The following is a 21,754-nucleotide window of genomic DNA, read 5'->3' on the forward strand; positions in this document are numbered from 1 at the left end:
TTAAGGAAGGATGCCCACATTTATTCCTCTCGCTTCACATATTTGGCTCCCGTCTCCTGGCAAAAGGGGACCAGCCTATCTTCTGGTTTTCCCTTCTGCTTCTGAGGGCTGGAGTTGTCAGAGCCGCGCCTGTGGCAGGGTCTGATGTGCGAGGTCACCGGCTGCTTTGTGTCCCATCCATTACAGTTCCATGAACGTGGTGCTACCCGCAGACCCTCGCTTATAAGACGTACGGTGTAATAAAAACCAGGCAGTGCTACTTTCTTTGGGCTACTATTTTTATTTGGTGGTTATTTCTTTTGTGTTCTGCCATCTCTAATGTTTTGGTTCTATTTCAAAATATGATTAAACAGAATGAGGAGCTGTCTGACACTGCCCTGTTTTAAATCAGAGTTGTGCTTGAGTAGCCGGGACATTCTAATGGCCTGCGTTTCTTTGTTCTGAGGGTTTCTTGAAAAGGAGAAAAAAAAAAAAGAAAGAAAAAAGAAAAAAAAACAATACCACCAGACCTAAATCCTTAAACAGCATAGAACCCAAAACAATCCCTTCCAACAAACGAAGGCCCATTAAAAAAGAATTGAAATGTTAGGTAAGTTAAATATAAAAGGCCTCCTTATTAATCCCCCGTTGCTTCTTCTGGCACGTGTCATATTTTCAAGGTACAATATCAGGAGAGCACTGTCACTTAGTGATGTATTAGGGCCATATATCATCAGAACATCGTCTTTGTAGAGGATATGGGTACTAAAAGACACGATTCTGGCCAGACAGAACAGCAGGGGGCCTTACTTCTTTTCTCCAGCCCCCCCTTACCCCTCCTGCCTTTTTCTTTAATCTCCCTCTGTTTTGTGTTGCAGAGAAGTGAATTTCTTCATGGGATATGACTTGTTGCAAAATAATCGGGGGGCCCCGGTGGGCTTCATAAAGTCTTTTAAATGGCTGAGTTTCAAGGGCAGCTTTGTTCAGAGTTTGCACTGTTCGCAGGGCCGGGGAAGGCCGCATTTGCCAGGGTCCAGGTCTCCAGGGGAAAGGCTCGCTGAGCCTAGACAGGAGGAAGAAAGAATAACACTCCCAGATGTAGTGCAGTGAATTGTGTTGTCCTTGCAAGATGCTTGCACATTAAGTCTCCAAAAATATGTTCTTGCAAGGGATTTTTACCTTAAGACTCCAAAAGTGTGGCCTCCGGGTGCTACCAGCCTCCCGGAGAGACACCCTCCTGCTAAAATTGAGGAAGCAATGACAGGGCTCGGAGGCTAAGGATCCAGGTTCTGATCTGTTTTGCAAATGACCAGGCTCTCAGAAATTGAGGCTTGTTTTGAGTTTTAAGCCAGAGACTTAATCTGTCTATCTTAAAATGCACTATTTTTATTCATGTGTTCAAAATGAAACCATAAACCACTAAGGTTTATAATGGTCTGAAAATGAGGAGTGCTTAACAAAGGCAAACATTTAAATTCCTAGCTCTGAGGGAGAGATGGCTCATCTTAGCCTTTGAACCAAATTGTGTAGCATTGTGATTTAATCACCAACACCGCTATCAGTGAGTCCTGGCTTTGAATCTGTGCCCTGACTAGCTGTGTAAACCCAGGGAAGCCCTTAAAACTCTCTGTGCTTCAGTTTTCTTATCGAAAACAATAGGGGTAAATTGGTACCTTCTTGAGACTTGTCGCAAAGGTTAAAAAGGATATAATACACAAAACATGCTCAGCACAGTCTGGCAAATAGTAGATTTTCTATAAATGCCAGGTACTCTTAATAGTTCAGCACCCTGCCCGGAAAACTATATGCCACTTCATTGTTCGGTTAGCAATGGATCGGCTCTCTCGCTTTGGCTATTAAAGGAATTTGCAAAGAGTGGTGGAGGTTGGGGGTTCAGAAAGGTCTGAAAATGCTAATTTACATTAAAAGCAAGGGCCATCGACACCTGCCACCTTTCCTACTGACCTCAGACACCTCCCACCTCTTGTACTGACCTCACTCAATTGGGGAAGAAGAGATCTTGGGAAACATTCTCTTGCCTGGGAAGTTTGAGTCATTTTCCTTACTAATCGCCCTTTCCTCACTTTTGAAATGGTTTTGTTAATTTTTTCTCTCTTTCCATTTTTTTTTCTTCCTATTTTCATTGAGCTGAGAGATATGGCTCAGAGACTCATACTTGTAACTAAAGCTTTGTAGTGGACCAAATTTCCCCCACCCCTTTTTTTTCTTCCAGCTCATTCTGTGCAAGAATTATGGGGAAGTCAATTGTACTATCAGTAATAAAGGACGAGCAAGTAAAAGCTTAATTAAAACAATAAATCATCAATCAAATTTAATATTGCCACTGGCAACCACTGAACTATCTCAGTTCCCCCCACCCGCCCGGTGATTATTGTCTCAGAGATCAAGAACAGATTTTGTCCGAAGGAGACAGGCTGGAGCAGGTACAGGCTTGTGTTGGCTCCTCTATGAGCGCTCATGCTCCCTTGGAAAGGATTTCCCCTGACCGTATGTTCCAGAGAATCACTGTATTTTATGTCCCATTTGTCAAACCCACTGACAAGCAATGGAACCTGCCCACTCTGGGTCTTTTCTTTCAGCCTTTGCCTGTATCTCTGAATTCTAGAACCATGCCATTCTGCAGTCCAGTCTGTTTGCCCAAGTCCCGGTCCAGCCCTTGCACGGTGCCTTTGACAGGTTACCTTATAAAAGGGCCGGAGACCTTGTGTGTTGGGCCCAGGTGGCCTCTTTCCGGAAGATTTCCAGACTAGCTCAGCTACATACTAATCTATTCCTAAAATCTCAACAGTCATGTAGGAGCTAACCTAATTCTAATATGATACACCCATAAATTTTAATGCTGTGCCTTAGCAACTAACCTGCCTGGCTGGCCCCTTAATCCAGGCCTGGGAACCAGGTTGTGTTCCCAGGTCCACTGCTCGCTAGCTCTTTGAGGGACCTGAGACACTTAACTTCATTGTGTACCATTCCCCCATCTGCAAATCTTAAGAAACCTGTGAGGATTAATGAAATAATGTCTGCTGAGCGCTTTAGAAGAAAAGTGCTATGTAAACTTGAAGTATAATTCTTCTGTTTATGAGAAGTTTTATAATATCGCCTAGGAGAAATTGTGACCTGCGTTCAAAGGTACCATAAAGTTCCCTTCGGCTCTTTTGGGGCTGGATTTGGGTTACAACGGGGGACTTCAAGGAAAAGTTGACCTCTTTAACTTCATGCATGGGGAGACTAGAAATTCCACGGAGAATACATGTGCTGATGTCGGATCACCTTCCTCCTTGGGAAACTTGACACAAGATATTTGTAATCCTAAAAACAAATTCCTCTGTGATCAATCTTGAGACTCTCGAGTAGTGAAACACCATTGAGAAAAAACAAAACAAAACAAAACAAAACAAAACACCATTTTTCTCACAGAGAAAAATAATTTGATTCGGGGTCAAAATGTCCTATCTGTGCTCACCGCCCACGATGGCTTTTGAGTCAAGGTGACATTCCCGCTTGGTCCCAGAAGCTGCACTGCAGTTTTGGTGTGATCTGCTAACGTGTGACGTCTTGTTTCCTCCAACACTGTAGGTTTCTGGAGAACAGAGAGGAAGCTTGTAGCATGACTCCTCGCTCCAACGGCACCGCGTACCGTGGCACACATATCAAGTCTTCAGTTTGGTTGCTCTGGAACTACACTGTGTCTTTACTTGTCAGAGTTGTCATGCTGGGCATCCGTCCCCTGACGGTAGCTGTTGATGAAGGGGACAGATGAGTCAGGGTTAATATGGGTCCACTCCCATGGACGTTTGCATTTTGGTAGGGGGATTCTGGAGGGCAACACAGTCTTAGAAGCTCCTCCTCCAGTAAGACTGCCATGATTCAATGACAGAGTTGGGGGGTGGGGGTTGCACATACATAGGAGGAAGGGATAGTCTTCAGGGCTTCTAATGGAAGAAAGACAGCCACTGTCAGTTACCTCTTTATCTCCTCTATGATACTCCCTGGCCTGTGGACTTCATTGACGTATTGAGTGTTGTTCATCCGGTCAGAGAAAAGTATTGCAACTTCACAACCTTCTTGATTTTCTGCAAAAGGGTCTGGCACTTAGAATTTGGTAGTTTGCCAAATGACAGCTGTTTGCCCCCAAGGGCAGGGTTTGGTTTTGTAAGAGACAAGGACTGAAGGGAAATAATGCCATCTTCTAGGAAGACACTCAGGTGGTCTGCCAGCTTCCTAATATGGCTGTAGAGTCTCAGCAGGCGGGGCACCGGATATTTTTGTTTTTATTCTTATTTCAAGATATTGGAGGTACAGTTTCAGAGTCTAAAAATAGAGTATCTGCCTGTTGACCTTTCTCCCTGATCGGTCTCATCATATTAGCTGCTGTGTTTTCCTCTCCAGATTTCTATTTTATTATTATTTTTTAAAATATAAATGAAAGGTCAGGTAATACTTTACATATTTCATAATAGGATTGGTCCCGGAAGAATCTGAGAAAAAAAAAAAATCAAGACATTGGCTTGAAAGAGAACAAAAGCATTTCAAAAAACATTTTTTTTCTACTTGCAGAAAGCAAACAGGAAAATCTCCCAGTGGTGATCGGCTATCTTCTCTATAACCCCACTACCACTTCCCTGCAGTGGGAGATCATTTCCCTCAACAGCAGACGCTGAAAAATGTTCAGGAGCCACTACCGGGTCTCATGGTCCCAATTCCTAAGCCCAGGGAACTCTGTGCTACCATCTAGTGGCAGACTTCAGACACAACAAGCTGGCTGCGGGAATCCTGTTTGAACTTGGCTGTGGCTGGAGCTGTGGTTTGGCTCACATCCTTATAGAGCTTTGTTGCCAGCCATGTAGACTTTTTCTTTTTTACTCCCTATGCCCCCCCTTCTATTTTTGCATGTTGGCACTTCATTTCATGTGCCTCCAGAGGTATGTTTGGGGTTTTGATATATTCAGTCTTTTGGAAAGGAGGCAATAATGCAGATACCTTTGACAACAGGTAAATCACAGGCAGGCTGACCCTAGAAAGTGATAAACACCAGGAGACAGAGACAGAGCATGAAAAATGTGATAAGGCTTATTACTCTTAAACACTGGCGAGGTCTGTTTTTTAGAACATTCTGACATTTTCCTGCAGTGCTTTTCTACCACTGTGTCTGTTGCTTAGATTTGGAGAGATTCAAGCCCAAGCTGGAATCTCTGGGAAGTCTGTTTGGGGATGCCAGTCTAGATTTCAGAGATATATAGGCACAGCTACCTATCAGATATCCAGAATGGTTAGAATTGTCCTCATTACCAGAAAACAGCTGGTGTTTGTACACCTTCCCGTGGTTGGTGATGACAAAGCTCTGTGGAGTTATCCTGCTGCTGTTAGAGAGCTCACTTCACTTGTGTGGAACGACTGGGAAGGCACCAGTCTCCCCTGGGGCTTCTGGGCCGGGACATTGTTTTGTTCTTGTCTGTATCCTGAGTGCCTGGAAGTTGCAAAGTGCAACACTTAAATGTTTGCCTTTGGAGTCAGACAAACCTCTCTTTGCATTCCAAATCTGACTTTTATGTGACCCTGGGCAAGTTTCTTAACCTTGGTTCCTCATCTGTAAAATGGGGGTGATGTGGATTTTTTTGGGTGAAATAATGCATATAAAATTCTTAGCACAGAGCCCGGTACACAGAACGTGTTTGGTAAGTATGAATCAGCATCAGAAAAGGCTTCTTGAGTGAAGAAGTGAGCCAAACGAGCCATGGCCTTGCATCAGGGCAGAGGACACTTGGCGCACATGGGGATGAGGAAGCCAGCGGAGATGGGCTGCTGCAGGAGTGGCTTCGTGCGTGCGGCTTCTCACCAGAGCCGCCGGCTGCAGCCCAGCGTTCTTGTCTTGCCGCAAAATCAGTGACAGCAAAGCGAGTGGTCTTAATTAACCTGTGCTTAAATTTACTCTGTAGCTGCTGGACTCAATTAAGGAGACAGAGGAATCAGCCTCTGACCAGCAATGCTCTGTAGTTTTTCTTGCTTTCTTCGAGGGCCTGCGATTCTAAGCATGTGCTTCATATCCTTGTCAACCAGACACCAGGGAGATGATCAGATATGGTGGCTTGGTAGAATATGAAAAAACTCCAAATGTCATTAGAAGGGGGGAAATCCTGCAGTAAAAGTAGAGCTAAAGTTTAGGTTTGGGGTGTGTGTGTGTGTGCGAGAGAGAGAGAGAGGGAGGGAGAGAGAGAGGGAGAGAGAGAGAGAACAACAAAAAAATTCCAGATGTGCAGCTACAAACCATCTGGTTGGAATGACTTTTGTGCTGGACTGTAATTACAAGCTATTTATTATGAATCTTGGGATCCTGTTATGGATTTTGACTGGCTCCCAGGTTTCTAATTTAGCAAAGGATTCCTATATTTAAGAAAGTGTGGGTCTTCCTATTTATCAGACCCTGAATTGTGTCTCATACCCACTCTGACCGCCCTTAGAGCTTTGAACTCCCCATGCCTGAGGACTTTCCCCTCCAGAGAGGAGATGCACTTGGGGGTGGCCCTTCCCTAAAGCTGCAGCCAGGTTTGCATAAGCCGTGCTAACGGAAGTTCTGCTTAGAAAGTGTGTTCACTTCCAGAGTCTTGGGGTGGGGGTGGGGGCGGGGTCGGTATCAAACTGCGGCTTGTGGGAACTGCACTTTGCCAAATGAAGTCACTGTTAATGATGCCAGGCAGCGTATATCCCTGATCATTGCTCATGATGACTTCAGTGGTAGTGGAGGGACACTATTAATATTTTAAAATATACCTCTTAAATTTGAGTTGTGACCATACTATGTATTTTGCTTGTAACTTGAGAAAAATTATGAGAATCAGTTGAAGGGCTGTGACCTACAGTGAGTCTTGATGCAGCCATCATTATGAAGGAGAGGGGGAGGGAAAGAGCTTTGGAGGGCTGGGAGCTGGGCCACCTGGGTTCAGATTATAGGTCTACCATCACTTGAGGGACTGCTGACAGCTCCCGAACCCATCTCAGCCTCACTGGGAACAAGAATGTGCTCCGTAGAGTGGCTGCATGTTGGAATTACCTGGGAAGCTCGGGAAGCACCCAGGTCTCATCCTCAGATCAATCAGCTCGGAGCTTCAGGGGGTGGGAGACAGTGCCATCTTTGTTAAGAACCACACAAGGGTCCTGGTTTGCAGCTAAGGAGGAGGACCACAGATTGTGGGAGGAAATGAGGTTAGCTCCGTGAAGGACCTTATCACATAACAGACACCAAAAAGGGGGGGGGGGGAAGAATGGATTCCTCAGGTCATATATATATACCTTCTCTGAGCAGCAGTTTTCTTGTTTATCAACTGGGGATATGAATAATGCTTATCTCGCAGAAGTTAAGTAGGAATGAAAGCCATAGCGCCTAGCATATAGGAGAAATTTACTGAAACTCAAATCTTGTTGAGGTTTGTGACATTGTATTCTTGGTGCACGTGTATCCAGTCTGTGTATAAACAGGCATATACATCACGTTTGGGTCTTCTCTGAGACATTTTAACAGCTAACCTTTCAGGATAAAACCGAAGATGCAAATGCTCACCACACTTCATTAGCATAAGTGCTAATATAATGCAGCTGTCCCATGGCTATAAAACACTGACGCCTGTGTCTCTGCTTGGCGTGGGGAATATTATTTTTTCTCTAACTGAGCTGATTCAATACTCAACTTTGTCATTATTTGAGTTGGAACTTTAGATTGCTGCATTTTAATGCACTCTACTATTAAGGATTGTTGGACGGCTGTGTGCAAATATTTTTGTTCTCACGATGCAGTCCTGGCCCAGGTAGCCCAATGGGCAAAATATGATTTACACAAATATTATCGTTCCTATAGTGTATACTAAAGAGAAACTTTAGAACAGAGCGGGAGAACACTTTTCTCTCGGCGTTCGGTTATCTGGGTTACGTTGGTTTCTGAAGAAGGGACTTTTCATCCCTTCTCGTGTGCCCTTCTCAAAAGTTCTGTGTTTCTGGATGACTATTTCTGTTCCAGAGAGAGCGAAATCCTATTTGCTTTCGTGAGTGTTCTTGCCAAGATGAAGGCAAGATAGGAAGAGGGAGGCTAGGAAAACCTGTGTCAGGCTTCTGGGGATTCTGTTTGGAGTTGCTTTCAAATGTCTCTTGTCTCTTTTTGCCTAGAACAAGGAAGTGACCTGTAAGAGAGAGAAGTGCCCAGTGCTGTCAAGAGACTGTGCCCTGGCCATCAAGCAGAGGGGAGCCTGTTGTGAGCGGTGCAAAGGTGACTTATGTCTTGGCCGCCTTCTCTTCTGGCCGTCGCTTCGGGCATTTTTATTTCTCTTTTTCTCACCTTCCTCTTCACTCGGCTCTTGGCTGGGGTGCAAGTGGGTGTTGGGAGGGAAGCTAGTGTGTGTGTATGTGTGTGAGTTTGGGGAGGTTGGTAGTAATAGGGACTCTTCTAATGGAGGGAAGAAAGAAGAGTGGCCATCTGCATATTTGGTTTCCTTTCGAAGGCGAGTGGCTTAAGTGTGACAGAGATGCTACAGACATGATGCCTATGTATGTTGGTATTCACATGTGCACTGTTTCTTTTGTCAAGAAGTTTCAATGGTTTCTCCTGGCTGCATGCTCACCCTGCCTTCCTCTGCCAGAGGAGTAAGCCCGAATTTTATCATTTTGATCCCTATTCATTTTTTTCTTAACTTCAAAAATGAATCAACGTTGCTCCCCTCACCTTGGAAGCCTTTCTAACATATCCTTACTCCAACCTCGTTTTCCACGGCCCTCCAGTGCACGCACTCTCTCTTGAACATGCTGTTCCTGCTGTAGCCGCTTAGCCTTGGCTCAGGTCTCTCCTCCCCACCTGTCCACATGCTGCCTGTGCTTAAGGCCCCCAGCCTACATTGTCTATGTTTCTGTGGCACACAGAAGTCCACATGGGTTCTTCATGGCTGTGCTTTTTCTCCTTCATCGCCTTGTTTGCGTTTGTAAGTCCTTGGGGACGGGAGCCGTGTCATGCTCTGACATCGCCTTGTGCCTAACAGAGGGGGTCCCTTGAGAGGCAATGAGAGCATCATGGCTCAGGATGTGGGCTCTGGAGTTACACTGCTATGCCAGAGTCCAGCAGTCCCGGGCTGTGGAGTGTTTACCAAAGTTCATGTCCACTAGGAACCTCAGTATGTGACCTTATTTGGAAATAGGACCTTTGGAAGTATAATTAGTTAAGATAAGGTCATACTGGCTGAGGGTGGCCCCAAGTCCAATATGACAAGTGTCTTTAGACCAGGGAGTGGAGACAGGCAGATACACAGAGAAGACAACCATATTATGGGAAAGGCAGATATAAACGCCTGCGCTCTGTTCCCTGGGACTCCCGTTCAGTTGTTCTGGGGAGGGGGATAGGTGTTTGTCTTTTTAAATTTTTTTAAATGTTTATTTGTTTTTGAGAGAGTGGGGGAGGGGCAGAGAGAGAGGGAAGCACAAAATCTGAAGCAGGCTCCAGGTTCTGAGCTATCAGCACAGAGCCCAACGTGGGGCTCGAACCCACAAACTGTGAGATCATGACCTGAGCCAAAGTCAGATGCTTAACCAACTAAGCCACACAAGCCACTCTCTGAAGCCATTTTTTTTTTTAAATGTTTATTTCTGGGAGACAGAGAGACAGAGTGGGGGAGGGGCAGAGAGAGAAGGACCCACAGAATCTGAAGCAGGCTCCAGGTTCTGATCCATCAGCACAGAGCCTAATGTGGGGCTCGAACCCACGAACCGCGGGATCATGACCTGGGCGGAAGTCGGACGCTCAACCGACTGAGCCACCCAGGCGCCCCAGTCTGCAGCCATTTTTAATGACAACCCATGAGTCTCAATATTCAGTAAAGATCCTGTGAACTTTTTAAAACATACTATTATGTAAAATCCACATTTCAAGAATTAATGCCCAATTGTGTGTTAATAACTACAGTTATTGTAGTAAACTATTTAGTTAAAAAGTTAAAAACTAAAAAAGCAAAATCAAACCCAACAGAGAGAGATTAGAGTTAAGCCACCACAAGCCAAGGAGCACCTGGAGACACTAGGAGGCAGGAGAAAGCAAGGAGGGGCTCTTCCCAAAGCCTTTACAGGGAGCACAGCCCTGCCAACACCCTGATTTTGGACTCCTGGGCTCCAGAACTGTGAAAGAGTAAATGTCTGTTGTTTAAAGCCACCAAGGTTGTGGTAATTTATTATGGTAGCCCCAAGAAAAGAATACACCAACATCTCTACTTAGGCAGGTAAAGATATGGAATCTCTCCCCCAGTTCCCTCCTATATATGGGGGTAATAATTGTGTTGGAGGCAGTTGAGTGGGAAGGTCCATTCAAAGTGCTTAGCACAGCCTGACATGTAAGCGTTTCTCAGTTAATTTCAGTATAGTAGGTGCTCTTTAAATATTTGGTAACTGGACTATAAAAATATACCTTCTGAAGCCTTTTTGGAGCAGGGGTGAGTGGGCTGGGATGATATTTTTTCAGAGCCTTTTGCATCAACCATTTACCTATTGCCTTCTTACAAGTTGGGAGTCAGATGTTTTACCCATTTGACTTCTGAGAGCTATCAATGCGAGGCCTGAAATGGTAATTTATTAGGAATCTCCCAAGCAGATGGTCAGATAAAGCGATTCTAGTGAAAAACACATTAGCGAGCCAGTGTGTGTCCAAGTTACTGTTGTTTCACCTTAAAGAAGCTCCTCTATTCATTCTTTATTTTTTGAACTGCTTATTTGCTGTCTTCATCTTTCAGCGATTAATAAGGCTGCCTTGCCAATGAGAGGCCAGTTAGATACCACAGGATGGAAGCACCGTGTGTCAAGGGAACGTGCCCAAGGCTTTGGGTTTGTTTCCCCATTAACCGTGGTACAGCAGGGAACTTTCTGTGGCTGTAGTGTATGACCGTCTTTTCTGATTGTCCTGCTGTTTCCTTTATGGTCATTTTTCCCTCTGATTATCCTACGGTCCCAAGGGAAAGAGATACCCAAAACAAACCCATTTCTTGAATGTTCTTTTTGAGCTTTAAGAAGATAAGGTTCTTCAAATTAAACTGGGCCCAAGAATAGACTAGAGAATTCAGCATACTGAGATCTCTTTCTGTTAGTAGTGTCAGCCTTTTGGGGGAGGTCAAAATTCCCAACCTGCTCTGAGGTGATCCTTCATGAGAGAGACTCTTGAACGCATCAGAATTCTCAAGCTCTGGAGGTTGATGTTAGAGACACCCCCTTCATTTTTCTTTATTTCTACTCCATCGCACACTATTTGTCTCATGGATTTTAAGAGAAACAATTGTATTCGCTCTTAGCTACTGGCTTATTTATGTGTTTCTGATCAGAATAGTAACATATGCTCATAGAAGAAGCTTTGAAAAATAGTTTAAAGTGTAGGAAAGCAGAAAATAAATTTACTGATAACCCCGCCACCAGAAGTTACAATTGTTAATATTTAGTATATTTCTTTCCATATTTCTCCCTGTGTAAAAGTGTTTAGCTAATAGCTTACTACTTATGTTGCATTATTAAAAAAAAGATTTCCACTTAAAATCAGGGCATAAAATCTTTGCAACTAACTTGGAAATATTGCCCTTGATGGGTACATGAGATTCTGTTATGGGAAGGTTATCAACATTCCCTTGGTCGTTCTCCATTTCTGGGCATTGAGGTTGTATCTTAAATTGGAGCACTGTGGAAGGTGAAAGAAAGACAAACAGCTGAAACCAAAGAGCACACACAGTGAAATAAAAATGACTGGAAAGAGAGAATCAAGAGGAGCATTACCTGGGTAGGGAGAAGTCAGTGTGAACCCACAGACCACGCTGGATTTGGCATCCAAAGGAATCTGGATGGACCTCTCCTTAACCCTTCTGCACCATTTGTTCACACAGGGGGAGAAACAATAATAACAACAGAAAACTAGCTGTGTTTCTCCGAAGTCCTCTTTGAACCAGCGTCCTCCATGCTAACACTGGGGGTTTTGACTTTTCTTATTCAAAGAGGGTGATTCAGTGAGGAATCATATTAATGAGAATTTTGTCGATAATACTTGACTTCAGAGCAGAGTGATGTTTAGGCAATATTGTCTCAGGGTCAAATAATTTTGATCAGATCAGGGAATAATATGCAGTTAGTTGTTCTTAGCAAAGAAATGGAGCCTCTGGTTTTGGATCAGTTAACACATGGTCAGCAGAGAACTGATGGACTTCATTCCTCTGTATTTTGAAGGGCATTTATGTTCAAGGATACCATCTTTCTGCTCATTCTGAAGTTGCTCATCAGATAGATTAGGGCACAGTGAGGTCAGGCCTCTTGTAGAGATGAGCACAGCATGTGTCTGACCTGGTGGGATAGGTGGAGGGTGTGTCTACCAGGCTTCCCAGCAGAGACAGCCCTTCTAGAAGAGCCTTTCTACCAGCAGGTATGCAGAAAGGCAAAATCTAGCACTGCTAACTGGGTGAAGCAATAGTGAAAGCTTGATAGTTGCTTTGACTTGCCCTTGAATATTGTTTTTTGTCTGTCCTTTCTCTTACCTGAAGGAATCGTGTGTATAAGCAGTGATTCTCAAAATGCAATGGACTACAGGATCACCTGTTAAATGTAGATTCCTGGGCCTTGCCCTGCAATAATAATAGGAACTGGGATCATCTTTCTTTTTATTCAAATAGCAGCAGCTACTCTAGGTAATCTTTACTCAGAGCCAGGCATTAAATCCTCACAGGTACTGTCATAACCCCATTTTGAAGATGAAAAAAATGGTACCACTGAGACGCTTAGTGACTAGTCCAAGGTTACGGACTAGATGATGATGGAGATGGGGCACAGTCTATGATCTCACCATTAGGCTTGCAGGCCTGCTGTGTCCCTGGGCCCAGGTCCCTGATTCTACATTTCCAGGTCTCCACTGGGCGTCTCATGGGGGCTGAAGCTTGAGAACCACTGGTACCAGATAAAGAAAGGACAAGAGGATAAGGGAATGCAAACCACGTGTTTAGTAGAGTGTTGGTTGGTATCTACTTCAATCAGTGCGTCTTTGGGGTAAAAAATTGCTTTGCCCTTTGTAGCTGTGAGTCCATCTTGTTTCTCTGACTCTATGTACCCCTCTTATTTGGAAATTTTATATTACTACAGTTATGGTATCAGATATAAAGTGAAATAGATTAATGACCAAGAAAATGTAACTAAAATGTTGAAGGGCTGGTGAATGCACATCAAAACTCCTTCCCAGTTGTTCAATTGTGTAATAAATGAGGGGGAGTTTGATCCTCAAGAACTGACTAACCACCTACCATCATTGTTGGGACTTTCTGTTTTCTCTTTGGACTTTTCTCTCTTCCTCTTTCCCTTTTGAGCATAATTATATAATTTAGACTTTAGTTCAATTTGCATTAATACATTATCATACCAAAAAAACTAAACAAAAGGGAAAAAAAAGTCCTATTCAGACTACAAAAATCCACTCTTCTCAGAAATAATAACCATTATCAACTCATTGGATCTTTCTCAGATATTTTTTAGTTTATTACATATTTATTCACACATATGTACATATATATGTAATTTTGTATGTGTGGTTTTATTTTTACATAAATGGAATTAAGTGGTATATAATCTTTTACAGTTTACTTAAAAAAAAATTTCAACAACAGTAGGACTTGGGAATTTTCCCATGCCAGTTCATGCTTTTTAACTGTTTATGGATTCCATAGCATACATGTACAGTAATTTATTTAACATCTCTCCACTGATAGATGTTTAGACTTTCAGTTTTTTGCTAAGAAGAGAACCAGCTTGTCGTGACTATTGTGCCCTTGTGTGTATGTTTCTTAAGAAATCCATGTGCCATGGGGAGAGGTGTGCAAATGTTCAGTTGAAAAGAATATAATTCAGTGGCCTCCGAAAAAGGCAAGGCTAGTCTCCTTTCCTATTCCGCTCACAGTTTTTAGGACCTTTTTAAAAGGTGATGGATGAAACGTGGGAGAGTTAGTGTTACACCTGGCAACATTTAGGCATACCGGCCGCTTTCGCCTTAAAAACTCACCACTGCCCATCTTGCCGATTCCCTTTTTAGACTGCTATGTGGGCACTCTTATCCCACTTCTTCCCTGTTCTCAACTTCCCCCATAGGACAGGGGGTATTTTCCTTGACTTTCTGTGGTTCAGTGAGAAATGGTAGCAAGTGCCTTTTAAAGAACCTAGTTGAGGGCGCCTGGGTGGCTCAGTCAGTTAAGCATCTGACTTCGGCTGAGGTCATGATCTTGCGGTTTGTGAGTTCAAGTCCCACGCTGGGCTCTGTGCTGACAGCTCAGAGCCTGGAGCCTGCTTTGGATTCTGTGTTTCCCCCTCTCTCTGCCCCTCCCTTGCTCATGCTCTGTCTCTCTCTGTCTCTCAATAATAAATAAACATTAAAAAAAAAGCCTAGTTGAGGGCCATCAGTTGCTTTCCTGCTTTTCAATGTAGTCTAGAAAGCACTGACAGTTGTCAATAAGTTAAGACTTGAATGATACTATTTTCACAGAATTTTGCCATATGTTGGCAAGCTGCAGTTTTGAATTGACTAGATTTAGAATAGAGACTCCATAAAGAAAGGAGGAAATATTTTACTTGCCTCTTATTTCTTATTTATTTATTTATTTATTTATTTTGAAAGAGAGTGAGCAAGCAAGCTGGGGAAGGGTAAAGAGAGAGGGAGACAGAGAATCCCTAGCAGGCTCCACGCTATCAGCACAGAGCCTGACACGGGGCTCCAACTCGTGAACCTTGAGATCATGACCTGAGCTGAAACCAAGAGTCTGACGCTTAACTGACAAAGCTACCCAGGCACCCCTATGCTTATATTTTATTCTATGTGTACTGTCCTATATTTGGGCCACTTCTATAATCAGTGTTCATAGCTTATTTATGATTATGTGGGGCCTAATTTCATTCCCTTAAATAATTACAGATGTTTATATTTATTGCATCTTGGTCTTTATGACCATGCCCATTCTTTAAGGATCTTTACGAGTTATTCCCATTCTTTGTTTGAGGCCAGGCTGCTGATCAGGAACACACATTCATGATGACATTGTTCCTTCAGGGAAACATGATCTTCTATACACCGATCACCTTCGGGTGTGATTAAAGTGGAACCCGTTTGTATCTCCCAAGAGCTGTGACTCAGATGCTCATGAGGGTGGTGGGCATTTGCCTTTCCAGTTAGTATCCTTGAAGCCCTGCGGGTAGTGAGGTATGAATTGTCTGATTGATTTTAAGGCCTTTTCTCTCTCTTATCTTCATAGTAGTAGCCCTGAAGGGACTTGTTTTCCCACAGTGCAGGATACTAGGTTAGTGGGTTTATGCTCACCACTTAGTCCTTACAAGAGTGAGGTAATTTCCACCTTTTTCACTTTACATGTGAGGTAACTAAGGGCCCAGAGAAGTTAAATCATTTCTTTGCCAAGGTGTTAGTGACTCGAAGCTCAGCCAGAGGGTGTCTGTGTCCTCAAGGAGCTTGCTCTGTGGAGGGGCAGAAAAATACCCACCAGAGGGGAAGTTCCTAGGGAAGGGGAGCCAGAATGCAGAGGGAAAGGGTCGGAAGACAGCCTGTGGGTAAGGGACTGGGGAGTGTTCCAAGGAAGGCTTTCCAGAAGGGGCAACTCACTTCTATGAACAAGGAGTTAATCCCATCCAAAGAGGGCTGTTGAAGGGAAAGCTCCCAGGTGAAGGTCATGGTACACACAAAGACATGATATAGTTCTTAGACATTGTCTGCCACGCATAATCATTTAGGGAACTTGGTAAAATACCAGTTTCTAGGCTTTCCTTTAGACCTAGAGTATTAAAACAAATCTGGAACAAGTTTTTCTTTGTTTGCTGATTGTTTGAGGGAGGGAGGAAGGATCAGATGAAAATGTAATAGAATCCTATTACGACTTCTACTTATTTTACTCTGAAAAAGATGTTGATATTGAAATGAAGTTGTTGGGTAGATGTGCTTGAAGACGGAAATATGAAAACTCCTATTTCCAAAGAATTCTTAGAAAGATTGTTATGGGTATGTGTATATATGCATACATGCATTTATGTTCCTATTTGCTTCAATCAGATTGCTTATGTTTCATTCATTCATTCATTCATTCAACAAGTATTTTCTGGTCTACATGCTGGGTATTTATCAGATGAAATTGCTTACCAATTTTTTTTTTAACTATTATGAAGCCCAAATATTCTTTAAAACAAAAAAGTAAGTTATAAATAGTTCTTCTCAAGCAAGTATTTCAGTATACTTCTGAGATTATTTTATGTTAAAGTGGTTATAAATTTTTATCCAAATAGCCCAAAACAACAGGGCAAAGATTAATCTAATTTGAAAAAACTCAATATTGTTTGATGAAAACAAATGAGGTCATTGGGAGACAAACAGACAGTCTTGGCAGTATTTCTGTATTTACTTGGACTGAGAATCACCCTTTAATTTCGGGTTCTTTCATGAACAATAATGTATTTGTTATCTGAATATATGCTTGTTATTAGTGGATCATAAATGAATAAGGTGTGTTTCCAACACTTATGGGTCAAATTCCATCCTCTTTCTTCATATAGAGCATGAAATATTAATTGTCTGCAATACTTTGATGAAAGATATAAGAAAATAGTTGTCAAGTGGAATTTATTTTCCACAGTCTTCTCTTGTCTTTGATTTCTCTATGCTTTGTCTTACTTTTCTATGGGTTGTGATCCCATGGGTTGAGTTTTTTAACAGTTTAACTTTTATATTTGATGTAAAAATTATCCTATGATGTCTCCTGAAATGAAGGGAAAGAGGCAAAATGTAAATATTTGCATGCTAATTTCTAAAATTAGGCCAATCATCCTGGACTCTGATAAATAAAAATTAAGAAAGCACAGCCTGCCCGGAGAATTTTAAGGGGATTGGGCTCATTTATAGAGACTATTTACTGACCCAGTAAAAGGGAACTATGAATAATGGTAAAAGATTGAACGTTATTAACTATATGTTGTCTTTATACAATTCAAGGTCATGAATAAGGGGCCTCTTCTCAGTGTTGTTTGGAGAGGGACCTGGAAGATGACCATACTGCTTGTGGTTGTTTGTGGGGAGGCAGTCACATACCATAGAATGGGAATGGACCTTTTAAAAAAGGCTTATTTAAAAATAATCACACTCCCTATGTTGACAGAGTAAATTGTCCTATTGTTTAAACAGTTTAAGATGGAAAGGCTGTTAGCCTTGTGCAAATCTAGTTGTTTGCTTTTAACCAGAGTTCTTTTGGCAATCCTAAGGGTGCATTGATTGTTGCCCAAACAAAAGAGTGGCTCTTTCCTCAACCTCAGTTTTCCTTTTTTTTTTAGACATGATCAAATTCTTTAGTAGATATTATATGTGATTTACCCAGATATAGTTTGCCCCAGGTTTCACACCCAAATAAGGAACCAGCTGCCTTCAGGTTAATGCTCTAGTTGTCATTTAAACTATACTGTGAACTAGAGTCAGAATATTTTGGAAGAAAAGACAAATTCCAATCTTCAGGTTTTTATAGATATTGTTATATTCAGCCCTGAGGGGGTGGTTATTATTATTCTGATTTAACAGATGGGGAAACTTTGCTTAGGGATATGAAGTGATGTTTTTGACTATCCCACAGTCGCTGAGAGGTGGGAGAGGGGACTGACTCCAAATGCTCTGTTCTTCCTGGTATCACGTGGCTATGAGATAAGAAGGAGGGAGGAGAGACTTAGAGAATTAGAAGGGCTCTGGAAATAAAGGAGAGATATGCTAGCCTCAGTATTTGCCTTGCCATAGCCCTTCTCTCTCCATGGGCTTTTATAGCTTGGGTGAACCCACAATTTCAAGGGAAATATGTGGGTAGAGAAGTTTTGTGGAGGTGATTGAAAACAACACGTGGCTTAGGAGGTGGGGACTTTTTTTTTACTAACCGACATTTTTGGGGAATCCCTAATGTAACGTTTTTTCTTCTTCAGTATCTGTGACTGTTTATACTGCAGCAATGTCCCACGGGGACAACTTAGATGAGTTTGGTCTTTCATGAGTATGTGTGTACCTGCTTTTATAAAATATTTTTAATAGAGAATGCATTCATACAATTAAAACTACACAAAGCATGTATGGTCAAAGACTTTCTCCCACTTTTGACTTCAGCCACCTGGTATCCTTTACTGGAGACAAGCAGATTCTTGGTGATCCTTCTGGAGCCAACCTCTGAATAACTGTGTATGTGTGTTTAATTTTCAACCAAACGGAAGTCTCCACTAGCTTTACTTCTAGCAGTTTTAATGCGAGACTCTAACCTATCAGTTAAACATCTTGGGGATCTGCAGTGCTCGGAAAGTAATCCCACCATTGAGCTACTCAGTTCCAGTTGCCACTGCTTATTTTTACCATGATTTTGAGCTTAAGAGAATTTTTGATATGTTTCTTGATGAAAGTTGTTAGATTAATGGAATGCCTGCATATATATTTTAACTTATGAAGTATAACTAAAAATATCTACTAGCCCCAGAAATTTGAGTGGGGGTTGTTTATAGGTTTTTAAAGACAAGGAAAAAAAAAACATAACAAAAGAACTAGAGGGGTTTATTTTTTTCCCCTCTTTTTCTCTAACTGAATAAAGATGCATAAAATGTTAGATTTCATAGATTGGCTTCCCATAATATAAACCATTTAAACAAAAATAACCTTATACGTTAAAAAAATCTTGTTAACATTAAAATCATACTTTACAAAAATCTGTTTTAGTTGTTAAAACTAGTAAGAAAACATGAAACAGAGATCAGCTTTCAAATTTGTCTCAACCCATTTTTATTGAGGGCCTCTGTTTTTTAAATTCTGTAGGATTTTGGAAGGCAGTTTAAGTGAAGAGTTTGTGGTTGCCTTTAAGTTAGAAGATTAGATTTCCAAGGCTTGCTGCTGGCTTGGGTGTATCAGTTTTCACTCTTCTAAAATGGGCAAGTTGAGGATGTTTTCATTGTGGTGGAGGAGACTGATGGCCCCGGTCTCCCTGTTGTATAAAATGTAAAGTACTTCAGTCAGGTGTGGGCCTGACAGCTGTATTAAAACACAGATGTTCTCTCCATTCAGCTGCTGATGCGTAGTCTATGAGTTTTCTGTTTGTGCATAACAAGCGATGACAAACTTAGTGGCCTAAAATAACACTCTTTGTTGTCTCATAGTTTCCACGAGTTAGGATTCTGGGTATGGTGTAGTTGGGTCTCACAGGTCTGCATTTAAAGTCAGCCAGGGCTGGGGTCTCATCTGAGGCTCAAGGTCATCTTCTAAGCTCATGTTTTTGTTAGTAGAATTCAGTTCCTTGCATCTGTGGAATAGCTTGCTTCTTTAAGGTCAGGAGGAGAGCATCTCTCTGACCTATAGACCTTTTTATAAAGGGTTCACCTATTAGGTCAGGCTCACTCAGGATAGTCTCCCTTTTTAATAGCTCAAAGTTAAACCGATTAAGAATGTTAATTACACCTGTAAAATGTATTCATTCATTCATTCATTCATTCATTTAGTTTTTGAGAGAGTGAGAGAGTGCAAGTGGGGGAGGGGCAGAGGGAGAGGGAGATAAAGAATCTTAAGCAGGCTCCATGCCCAGCACAGAGCACATGAGATTATGGCCTGAGCTGAAATCAAGAGTCAGACACTTAACTGACTGAGCCACCCAGGTGCCCCTCTGCAAAATCTCTTTACCTTTGCTAAGTGAGATAGCCTACTCATGGGAGTGCTATTCATCACATTCATAGGTCATGCCCATTGTCAAGGGCAGGGGATTACACAAGGTGGATATGTCAGGGAGTGGAAATCTTGGGGTTCATCTTCGAAGTCTACCAGCCATACTGAGAGCAGTTCTGGGATGCATGGCAAATAGAAGCATCTATGGAGAATGATGCTTAGAGCTAGGAGATAGGTTATGGATCACACTGCACACTGTAAATGCTAGCAAATGCTGACTTTTGGCTACTTTCTCTCCTTCTCCGGTTTGGTGGCCACCAAGCCCGCAAGGTCTGGTTCTTGCCTGTCCTCTATCCTTCTCTTGTTTTGGACTTCTCCAGATAGGAGACTTTCTTTCATTTCCCCTTGTGTTCTGTACTCACTTCCTGCCATGGGGCTTCGCACATACTGTTTCCTGTGCATGGGCTGCTTTTCCATTCGATGTCATGTAGTTAACATGTACCCTTTCTCACTGTAGGCATCACTTCCTAGACTCCATGGCTACTTGTCATAAAATCCCTCCTTCTTAAGACTAGGCACAATTGTCATTTAGCATTTTTATTTTCTGTAACTCCCACTCAACTGGAGGCTTTGTGTAGGTAGCAACTGTAGTATTCTCGGCTGTGAGGCCTGTGCCTGGCACACCATGGTTGCCTATATGTTGGCAAAAGGGCAGTGAGAGGAAGATAGGAAAATTTGGACCAAATTTCAGTCTTCCGTAGTTAGTAACTCATAATGTCAACTGCATAGTTAGTATATTGCTACTCGGCCATGTGCATCTTAATACATCTTACGTCCTTTTTGGATTCTGCATAGCTTAAAAAAGAGTTGAGTAAGAATTACAGGGAAAGAATAACAATGTATAAACAGGAATGAAAAATGGCTGAATGTTTATAAACCAGTCCCACGATCCTGATACTTTATTGTTTCTTCACGGAATTCCATAGAGGTTAAAAAAAGTCCTTAAAATCACCACCGCCTCTGTGTTTTTTTATGCGGTGGTGGCTGTAGTATATTTCAGTATTAACAGACTTAGTGATAACCTCAATGTAATTTTTGGTAGCTTTTCCTTGTATTGTACAAAGTTACCAAGTAATATTATGCAGTTAGGACTTCAGATTTCCTAGTTGCCTTCATTTTGATATGATTATCTGCTTTCTTTTATCACATCATATAAAACACACCTCTAATTTGGCTTTGAGTTTTCTGCAGCTGCTCTTAAAACTATTCTGTGACTGCTTGTAACTTGCCCGCCATGAAGCATAAACCTCTCTGTACTTTAAGATGATTCCCCCCACCCCTTTCCTGTCTTATGTTTCACTATAGGAATGAAATCAGTGATGCTTATCATCTGAAAATGTCTTGGAATCAAAACATTCTGATCTCCTTTGAGGCTTCTTATGGCATTGTTTCATGGAAGCTATCGAACGGAGAAAAAAAAAAATAAAGCTAGGTGTTCTGAATGGAAAGTTGGGGTGCATCATTAGAAACTACAGGAAAGAAATGATTTGACGCAGAAGCCCCCAGTGCCTGTCTAGGTTCTCTTTGATTTCTTGCTTAAGTTTGGCAACTGCAAAATTGAAAGTATGTCTTTATGTGTGACATATATCTATTTATGAAGATGCAGGAATGTACATGCATCTATTTATTATTTTAAAAATGATCACCATGCTGCGATTATAACCATTCTTTTTAAAAAAATTTTTTTTTAACGTTTATTTATTATTGAGAGACAGAGAGACACAGAGCACGAGCAGGGGAGGGACAGAGACAGAGGGAGACACAGAATCGGAAGCAGGCTCCAGGCTCTGAGCTGTCAGCACAGAGCCCGATGCGGGGCTCAAACTCACAAACTGCCAAGATCATGACCTGAGCTGAAGTCGGACGCTTAACCGACTGAGCCACCCAGGCACTCCATCGATTATAACCATTCTTAATGAGCTTTGATCAGGGACTACTCTCTTTATCTTCAGAAAAAAATTGGTACTTTCTAGGTTTTGTTTTTGAGAGGAATCTCATTTTGAGAGCTAATGT

The 21,754-nt window shown here is 42.1% G+C and overlaps 1 protein-coding gene across 2 annotated transcripts in view; it reads left to right on the plus strand.

The window, feature by feature from the left end:
• Positions 1-21,754, plus strand: part of BMPER (BMP binding endothelial regulator) — a 253,459-nt gene that overhangs the window by 22,554 nt on the left and 209,151 nt on the right. For both annotated transcript variants that reach the window (XM_042921845.1, XM_042921840.1), the window contains exon 3: positions 8,152-8,251. In XM_042921845.1, coding sequence (XP_042777779.1) covers positions 8,152-8,251 — 100 coding nt within the window. The remainder of the gene's footprint in view (positions 1-8,151; positions 8,252-21,754) is intronic.

This window comes from Panthera leo, chromosome A2 (assembly GCF_018350215.1).
Source record: "Panthera leo isolate Ple1 chromosome A2, P.leo_Ple1_pat1.1, whole genome shotgun sequence".
Lineage (NCBI taxonomy): Eukaryota > Metazoa > Chordata > Mammalia > Carnivora > Felidae > Panthera > Panthera leo.